Genomic DNA, 10,143 nt, shown 5'->3' with positions numbered 1-10,143 from the left:
CATGTTGCATGCTTGTCAGCCTTGATAGTACTGAATATGATGTTCGGTTTCTGTCGGTGTTGCTTTGAGCATGCTGAGTTCGACATTTATAGACTGTTTAAAATTAGATATAGTAAGTTGGCAAGTAGAAATTACAAAACAAGACAACAGGAGATACTTCCCGGCATCTGTAATTAAAATACCTCATTGTCATGAATTCGCAGATCATTTCTAAAAAGACAGATGATGGTCTTTCCTTTGGTACCCATTTTATTTGGTTACGCAATCATAATTTATGATCGTGCTCGATGTTCGTTTAAAGAACATCGAACCCGACTAGTATAACCCGAAAAAATCTAACGTCGGCTTTCGCGCGGACTCACGCTGTAAACTGTTTCATATACCAAAAGATCCCGCTTATATAATAGTGCTATGTCGGGTTCAACAGGACCCATCCAGTAGAGTCTTAACATCCTAAATATGTTACAAGTTATATAAGGATATTTTAAAGCAAAGTGTTTTTTTTAATTAAGCCTAAGTGATGTGTCTTAAGTAAATATTTTGCGAAAATTGCGTTTAGCTTTTTTAAACGGATTTAATAGTATGCAAAGTATCTTAGAATCATAAAATCCTTCCAAAACTGTGTTTCAGAATAAAATTTTCTCTGCCAAAAAATACACTCGGCAAAGCTACACGGGGATACAGAATACGTAGATTATACAGATAAAGAATGAATTGGCAATGGAAACATTATTTTATATGTATAAACAAAAATTGAATTTTATCTCATGCGCAGTTATTAAAAAAAAATTCGCAAGAAGACCTTGCAACACTCTAGCTAGGGCTAGAAAATACATGTATATTATAGAGCGACACGCAAAACGACAAAAGAAGTTTCCGTGAAGTTACTTGATGTTATAAACAGTTAATAAAATATTTCCATTTTTAGAAGGTTTTTGTTAATTTTTAATGATTATCTCATATTATTATATAGAATAGACACTTCAAAATTAGATTTTAAATTCAACAATATTTTCTTCAAAAAATGCCAGCTGCATGTTTCATTTATTTGAGTCCACTTTCGAAAAATGTTGAAAAGTTTTTCTGGATGAAAGCGTTATCTCAATTTTAACTCTATCCATGTGTATTTTGCAATGAACATTGTTTGTTGTTCATTTATTTAGGATTATTTATTGTGGACGAAATGCATTGTTTGTATTATTATTTTGCAAAGATGACCTTTTGTTCTGTATATTTTTTAAAAGAGTTATTCATTGTGTTTTGATACTTATAATTTATATTTTACTCTATACATGTGTTGTTTTGTTTTTTGTTTGTTTGTTTGTTTTTGGCTTGAGTGGGTTTTTTGTATGTATTTTTTTTTTGGTTTGTTTTTTGGCAAAAATGGGTATTATTAACCCTTTTCGCGCTCATATAAGTGTTTTAGTATTTTTCAAATTTTAAATGTACAAGAAGATAATGCATTGCGTAAACTGTTTACATAGACTATGACAAAAGGGGGAGACATTTGCAAATATAAGACCAGGCGCGGATTCAGAATTTTTTTCCAGGGGGGGTCGAACCTTTTCAGAAAACCAAACCCAATATATAAAATGTTCACCCTTTTATTTTTCAACTCAAGAACGAAACGCCCTAGATGACCACTCCATCACGTACGGAACTTTTTTTTTGGTTGTAAGCGTCATTTAGCTAAAAAGACTTGACTGAAATAATCTTCGTTTCCCTTGCCTGATAAATGATTGTACTATTTCCTTTTGGTCAATCTCTAATGAATGATGAAGATGCATTAGTGCTAGCCCAGTTAATCTGTCCTCTTGCATAGTACTGCGCATATAACTTTTGATGCGTCTTAATCCAGAAAAGGATCTTTCAGCCTCACATGTTGTGATAGGTAACACACATCCAATGTGCAGAAGAATTTTTACGTTCGGAAAAACGTCCCCATCGACAAAGTTGAAAAGAAAGATCAAATTACAGAGCTTTTCTGAGGTTTCTTTGCTCATGTTAACACAATATCTTTTCCAATCTGCAAGTTCCTTCTCCAAGTCCTTTACAGAAAGACAAGGTAGGTCGCTCTCCCAAAATGTAAGTTCTGAGGCAAGTTTGGACAATTCCTCTTGTGAGAGATTTGTCATATTGATAGGCAACAAAGTGCATATTGAATATGCCACCAGATCTTCTTTCTGAAACCTTGAATTTAATTCACTGAGAAGAAAGTCCAGAAATGGAATGGCCACGACAGATCTATAATAATCTTTGGGATTAGTTGTGGAGACATTTTCCCTGTGTTGTTGCTTTGAGCAAACCCTTGGAATTTTAATCACTATATCAAGGTCATCTGCAATTTGTTTGGCGTCTTCAAAGCAAGACTCAAATTCCGTATCTACCGCTGTACGAATTTCTTTGATTCTATCAACGTGTTCCTCGATTAGCTTACTTGCAGTGAAAATGTCAATATCTCTCTTCTGAAGTTTGAGAGTTAAAGGTTTTATTGTGTCTAGGACGTACCTTACAAACACAAATGTTATCAACACAGAGAAGGACGTCAACGAAGCCAAAAGTCCCTGTGCTGTCACTTTAGTTTGTCTATCCCAAGACCAGTCTTCACTGGTACTTTCATCAAGGTTTTGATTGATAATGTGCTGAAGACATTTGATGACGAACTTGTACATAGTGTAAAACACATCAAAGCAGATATGACGTTCAACCCACCTAGTCTTACAGAGTCCTACTAGTTTCTTTTTGGAAAAATCTACTGACCCATCATTTTCTATAATATTCTCAAAAAACCCTTGTCTTTTGGGGGAACTGTCAAAGAAAATAAACACTGAATTAAGGACATCTATCATATTCCTTACAAGAGGTAATTTGCAGGCTGAAGCAACGCTCAGATTCAACACATGACTCCGACAATGTGTAAACAAAGCTAATTGGTTTAGAGACTTCATTCGTCCCTGACACCCCCGTTTTTCCGATGCCATTGCTGCTGCACCATCGTATGCTTGCCCTCGCATGTTCTCAATTGGAATTGCAAGCGAGCGGAGGATTTCAATGAGTTTATCAGCAATTGCTTCCCCTGTAGTTCTGCCTATATTTGAAAAGTCAAGGAATTCCTCCTTAATGGTGGCAGGGTTTTCTCTAGTATCTAGAAATCTGAGACACAAGACTAAAACTTCTTTGTTAGCATATTTGTCTGTTACCTCATCGGCTATGATGGAATAAAAACCCCTCCCTTGTAGACCCTTCAAAATTTTACCTGTGATGTGATTTCCTATGAGTTGGATAACCTCATTTTGAATGGTTTTGCTGGTGTATAAGGCATTCTTTTTTGCTGTTTGTAGATGAGACATGAGCTGCTCATCATGCTTTGCCAACAGCTGTAATATTGCCAGGAAATTACCTTTATTTGAAGAATCACTTGTACTATCATCTCTGTGTCCTCGCAGAGGAATATTTTGTTTCCCACACAGAATGACCGCATCTACTATTTTCTCAAGCAACCTAATGTTGTGCTGATACTGTGTCTGATTTTGCTGATTTAGTTTATACGGAAGAGACGAAGATGGCACTTCGGATGTCATCTTGGTTGTGTGATAAACAGATTTGGCATTCTTGTGGTGTTCTGAATTTTGATGCTTTAAAAGGGCAGATGTTTTTCCAAGGGCTTTTTTATACGCAGTAAAAGGTTGCGTAACAAACGCATTTTGATGTTGGACATCTGATTGAGGGAACATGACACAAAACTTGCATAGACCGCCATTTAACAGTTTGCTAAAGGTCAACCATGGAAACTGATTCATCCAAGAAGATTGAAATGATAAAGTCTTCTTTAGTTCACCTGTATTCGTTGTTTGAGCACGACCTTTTTTTAACTTGGCGATATCGTCTGGCAAGGGCTGATTCTGAATATAACTTATCTTTTCAGCTGAGGACATTGTGTTCAACTTTATTGCACCTGTGACAATTTTACCAAGATCAGAAAAACCTGAATCGTCAATAGATGTTTTATCTTTATCAATTTCATCTTCTGTTGTCTGAATAAATTCATTGTCATCAGATTTTTTATTTGCTTTATCATTTTGTGAGCCCAAGGTGATCTCCGGGGTATCATCTAAGTCAATACAAAGTTTTGACTTTTTAGGAGCAGGCTCCTTCATTTCATTGGTTTGGACATCTGTAGGTAAAACTGAGAAACAAACAACAAAATGATTTGGTGACCAATTGATTGGATTGCTATTTTCAGTGTGTGACCACATGATGTAGATGGGGGAACCTTGACGTACCTTTTCATCTGATAATGGCCTTATTTCTTGATGAAAATAATGTCTGTTTACAGCAACATTTTGTATTGTTGGGTAGATGCTATATATTGGATGATTCAGAGCATTTGCCACTGCGAAGAAATGAATTGAAGAACAATATTCCCCTGATTTGATTGAACTTAGAGTTTCATTCTGAATAGACTTGAGAAAATTCCCCGGAACAAGTGATCTGTCCGATACTGACGTCTCCACAACATATTGCACACTTGGAGGATTAGAACACATCTTGTCGTAAGTTGCCTGTGACGCATATTTTCTCGTATTTTTTACCAGTTCTAATACAGTCATGACTCGAAGTTCAGTATGTCTCCCTTCATGACCAAAAATGGCTTTAGAGAGGGCCCTATAGAAGCAATTGCCATCCCTATACACTTTCAAAGGACAAATATTTTCTGGGCCATCTGCTGGATAAATCGCTTCGGCAATGTTGTCCACATTACCGTCTCTGGGCAATACATCGGACCTCATTTTACTCAGATCATAGGTGTAGTCTTTCTTCAAACTTGTGTATCTCAAAGATACATCGAACTGCAAGGCTTGCCAGCTTTTTGCTGCTGCTTTCAGCAAGGTGGCTCGCAAAAGATCAAAATCCCTTTCACCCATGATATATTTTCATCTATAACTAAACTACAAGCAAGCGTTAAACATGGAAGGAAATGATAATCAAGATTATTTTGAGAGAACTATTATTCAAATAATTGGAATCAGTTACCGAATAACAGAATTCGAGAGACAGCCTGTCACACTGAGTCTGAAGCAGAGCTATAATACAGCCGATGACTTAGTTAATGACGATGCATTAGCATTATGACAAGATTGTGACGTCAATGACTCGTAATAGGACATTAAACAAATCGTACCTTTTTAAATTCGTTTCGAAACCCGAATAACATTTGTGATTTTGATTCTAATCACGCAATAATAAGATTTGATTACAATACAAAAAAAAGTTAATTCAGAAATATCTATAACATAACAGTCGAGTCATTTTTCTTATAAATTGTTTTATTGTATTTTTTTCTTTGAAAATTCCAGGGGGGGGTCCGGACCCCCCCGACCCCCCCTCTAGATCCGCGCATGTAAGACAATAAACTATGAAAAAAGGGAAGGAAAAATATAGGACACCATTTACTTCCCTAGCTATTCTCGTTTATATCATTCAAAACACGCAAATAGCAGATTAGCTGGAAAAAATAGATTAACTCGCGGTTTGAATCGCATTCTTAATTAGTTTTATTTTAAAACGTTTATTATAATTATATATCAAGGGAGGAGGCCATCCCATGGGCAAGCAGTTACCTGGGGCCCTGACCGGTATATATTATGGAAATCAAGACAAGGCCTTAACTCATCGCAGGTCACCTGTTACAGCTATTTAGCAATTACCCGGTAACTTATAACAAAGGATGAATGACATGCAATCACAAACCGGGTATAGCAAACATGCAGCTTATAGAACTGTTGTACGTGCAATTAAAATTTTAAAATTAATCGTTGGAATTTCTTGTACAAGAAATAAAATAGTTATGGTTGTGTGCTATGGCGAACGTCTTGTCCAGCTACCTGTTGAGCTTTTGCAAAAGACCCTATCTATATATATACATCAATCGTATACATGTGTAGGATTTAAATGCAGGGTATTTTCCCGTTATCATTTTGTCACATCAGCTGTTCTTGCATGTACTATATAGTATGTCTGTTTCACTGTTAATGTTAGCCATAACTCGGTTTGTTAAAAGTACTTACGAGATATTATACTGTACTTGTAAATAGGATATACAATGTACAATTTATCTTGAACTTATAACAATGAACGGTCCTTTTGAGTTATATTGGATTCTTTATGTTCTTATTTCAAAATTAAACATAAAACTTTAGATTGAAATTTAATCAAACAACACTCTCTCACAGCAAACAAATGGCAATAGAAAACTTGAGATTTGTAATCCACAAAGATATTGATTCATTACGATGAATTATTACATAATCAATTTGTAATATTTCTGTGGTTAAGTTCTCTAATGGAATCGTGTCTTGTTTATTAAATTATTGTGCTTGAATGTTTCACATTTTCAAACCAAGGAAGCAATAAATTAGAAAGTACATTATATTGTATTACTAATCAACGAGAGTTGTTTTATAGCTTGATGACTTTAATTAAACTAGCGCCCGTCAATGTAAAGATTAGGAACAAGATATCTTGTGAGAATTAAAGCCACTCAAGATCTCTTGCAAAAAAGACGCCAAAAATGCAGGAATGGTTTTAAGAGACCCTGCTGACAAAATTAGGAATATTTGCACGAAAACCTACTTAAAAAAGTATGAACTGTTACAAGAAATAAGAAAACTAAGGTCTGTTGACAGAAACAGGGCTGATAAAATTCAAGGCCAGGACTAACAGAGCCACGAACTGTTGCAAGGAACAAGGCTGACAAAAGTAAAACTGTTGACAGAAACAGTGATAAGTCACACTAAACAATGCTGGCAAAATTAAGAAATTTTGCAAGAAACAAGGCTGACAAAACTAAGGAATGTCTACAGCTATAGGATAGGGCTGAAAAAAAACCCCAAGATATGTTGCACAAGCCAAGACTGTCAGAACTAAGAACTGTTGCAAGAAACAAAGTTGAAAAACCTAAAAACTGTTTAAAGAAACAGGGCTGGCAAATCCTGGAGCTGTTGTACAAGACAAGACAGAAAAAATTGAGAACTTTTGAAATAAACAAGGCTGCCAAAATCCAAAAATTGTAGAAAGAGACCCTATTACAAGAAAAAAGGGTGAATAAACTAGGAACTTTTGACAGAAATATGGCTGCTAAAATCCAACATCTGTTGCAAGAGACAGGGCTGACAAAATGCAAGAGCTGTTCCACAAGACAAGACTGGCAAAATTAAGATTATTTTTTTTTGAAAGACACGACAAAATTCAGTATGAGCATTTTAATAACTATTAAGATTTTTTTTTTACTATAAACACAAAAGCAATCACATTTAGAAGGATTCTGATATTTGAGTTCTTAACATAACAGCATTCACAGTAAGATTTTAATACTCAATTTTTATTAGGGAGGTTCTACTTAAATGGTACACGTACTGATAATCAAAGTTTGGTGCTTTTGTTAAAACTTAAATACTGTAGTTTTCTCCCATTTTAGCAGTAATAGTGTTGCCCTTCTTAGATTTTAACATGTTTAAACAAAAAGAATTGTAGTGTTGAGACTAATATAGAGGTACCTGTATACTTGATGCTGGGAAGAGGCTTATACTCTGGTTTTAAGTAAAGTGTTGCTAAATACATGTTTTAAGTAAAGGGGGTACTAACTACAGCTAATTTAGGTGCAATCTGTTTCACAAATTTGGAACTTACATTTACATTTCCAGGGGTTTGGATGGCAACCTGTTCTTGTATTTGACACTTTACTCCTGCTAGTATGGACATGTAGTAATATTGTTTTTTGAATAAGGAAAATAAAGTTACCCACAGATTGTTATACCACTGACAGAATGTACGCATGACTTTATCAACCCATGACTTACAACCAATCAGTCCTAGATAACTAGAGCATGTTGATAATGGCAAGGATGGCAGCCTGTTTTTGACTTGTATTTGACAATTTACTCCTGCTAGTGTGAACTTAAGTTGCACTATAAATTATTGTTTAAACAGTACATGTAAGTTATTTCGGTTATTACAAAACTATAATTTATACGCAGATTGTTATACCACTGACAGAATATACGCATGACTTTATCAATCAATTACCAATCAATCAGTCCTGGAGCATGTTGATAAAGGCGATGGCTTAATTATTCCAAACGCCGGGAACACGCAACTCTGTTTCATCTGTAAATTAAGGTATCAACCGTTTGTTGTTCGAGCTTTGCTTTTATACATGTGGAGGGTATTGACAAAAAAGTCTCTATGGTCCTTGCATACCCAAAGGACAACGGAAGTCTCGTTATCAAAACAACCCCACCAATTATAAAGGCAAATGTGAGACAGGGAAACAAATATACATTTCTGTATGTACATAAGTCTGGATCATTTACCGATTGAGGCGTCCATTAGAGTATCACTTTGTCGTAATTAGAGAGAGTTTCTCCGCCGTCCGTGTACGGCGGGACCGCCGCCATTGATCGGAACCCCCGCGGGTACTGACGGTAACAATCTACATCACAGATCAGTCACTTCAATGTGCACTGGGTAATCAAACAAGACCAAGTTTGACGTTTATTGGACGGATTGCTTAAGTGATTATCTTCTCACGATAATCTTAAGATTCCATAGCTAACTCAGATGTATATAAAGTATATAGTTCCAAATGATTTATTGACTTATACTTATAAAAAGAAGACAATTCTGGCATGATTCGGGATTACTTATATAGGTATATTAAACTAATAGGATAGAGCCATGTACTCATCTGAATTTTTTTTTTTTGAAATCTTATTTATTTCAAATGTTTTAAACTTCAATCCTCTCCTATTCATTTTACGATTTTTGTTTTTGTATAGCACATAGCTTATTGTTTAAAAACAGCGGTATTAAGATATATTTTACCTAATACAAGCTTTCAAAGCTCTCAAATTCTACATGAGCAAGTAAAAAAATTAAATATGTTTTACTGTATTTGTAAATGAAGGCACGTAGCATCAGGGGGGGGGGGGGCTGGCCCCCCCACTTTTTCTCGCAGCAACAAATTTTTTAAAATTTACATATAAAAAATGGAATTATCATGGAGTTGGCCCCCCCCCCCCACTTTTTTGGGGAGTATGTAAAAAATTGATATGAAAATAAGGAAATAAGGAGTGAAATTGAAGTTATATAGTACGCCAGCCCCCCCCCCCCACCCCCCACGGATTAGGATTTGGACGATTTTGGGAAACTTAAAATTTTTTTTTTTTTTTTTTTTTTGCTTGTCAAGATTTTTTGGATGAGTCTGCCCCCCCCCCCCCCCCACACTTTCAAAAACGATGCTACGTGCCTGAAATGGGAATTGGCGAGTTAATTAAGAACTATGGTGATTTGTAATCTACTGTACACCATGTTGATGTTTTTGAAAGTTGTAAACAGATTGAACATAAGTTGGTTCAGGGTTTTTAAAAACTTTATTCTAAAGAATCTGTAGAAGTGAATTTCATCGTGTCGTTTCTGAAACGTAACATGTTATTGGTACATTTTATAAGATGCAAGGTCATGCTTCTTTGTGAAAATTTTTTTCTGAGGAATGTTCGAATGATGTGATATAAAACAGTGTACGAAAAAAGCATGCAAATGCTTGATAAGAATGGACTTTTTAATAAGCTGATGATTTGTTTTGATTATTGAAAGGATGAAGAAAGATTTGTTTTATTGACAGATTTAAGAAGTGACTCCTATTAAGGTCTGTTTCAAATGTAATCGGTTAACAAAAAACTGTATTTGTCGGTTGCCCATGAATTATTTACTTAAATATATGTAAATATTTATACGCTATTGGAGGCTATTCTACCTCATTCATCATTAATAGACGCGAATTTTTAATTTAGTTTAACATTATATAAATAGTGCCTGTTTGGGAGGGTAACAGTTGAAATTGACACCCCGAGGAAACCATTGTCAACCGACGCGAAGCGGAGGTTGACAATGGTTTTTGAGAGATGTCAATTTCAACTGTTATCCTCCCAAACAGGCACTATTTATTTAATTATACTGAATGTCTTAATTTTAGAGAAATTTTTACTGTTTTTATATAGAAATGACGCGAATTCTACGGCGAACAGTACGCGCATAATTTACGCGCATGTAACAATTCGTTGTGTTACCCTTTGCTAAGTGTGT

The 10,143-nt window shown here is 35.3% G+C and overlaps 2 protein-coding genes across 2 annotated transcripts in view; both read right to left on the bottom strand.

The window, feature by feature from the left end:
- LOC128176050 (eIF-2-alpha kinase GCN2-like) overlaps nt 1-284 on the bottom strand; it is a 41,852-nt gene extending 41,568 nt beyond the window's left edge. The window contains exon 1 of the mRNA XM_052842080.1: nt 183-284. Within this exon, the coding sequence (XP_052698040.1) occupies nt 183-248 (66 nt within the window). The 5' untranslated portion in view covers nt 249-284. The remainder of the gene's footprint in view (nt 1-182) is intronic.
- Nucleotides 285-1,685: 1,401 nt separating this feature from the next.
- On the bottom strand, nt 1,686-3,581 carry LOC128175612 (52 kDa repressor of the inhibitor of the protein kinase-like). Its single transcript, XM_052841371.1, has one exon. The coding sequence runs from the start codon at nt 3,579-3,581 to the stop codon at nt 1,686-1,688; it is 1,896 nt and encodes a 631-aa protein (XP_052697331.1).
- Nucleotides 3,582-10,143: the final 6,562 nt, after the last annotated feature.

The sequence above is a fragment of the Crassostrea angulata genome, chromosome 3 (genome assembly GCF_025612915.1).
Source record: "Crassostrea angulata isolate pt1a10 chromosome 3, ASM2561291v2, whole genome shotgun sequence".
NCBI lineage: Eukaryota > Metazoa > Mollusca > Bivalvia > Ostreida > Ostreidae > Magallana > Magallana angulata.
This window is presented reverse-complemented; position numbering and strand designations above follow the sequence as displayed.

Excerpts from the sequence above, each read along its gene's own strand:
- LOC128175612 (XM_052841371.1), bottom strand. The coding sequence starts at position 3,581 with ATGACATCCGAAGTGCCATCTTCGTCTCTTCCGTATAAACTAAATCAG.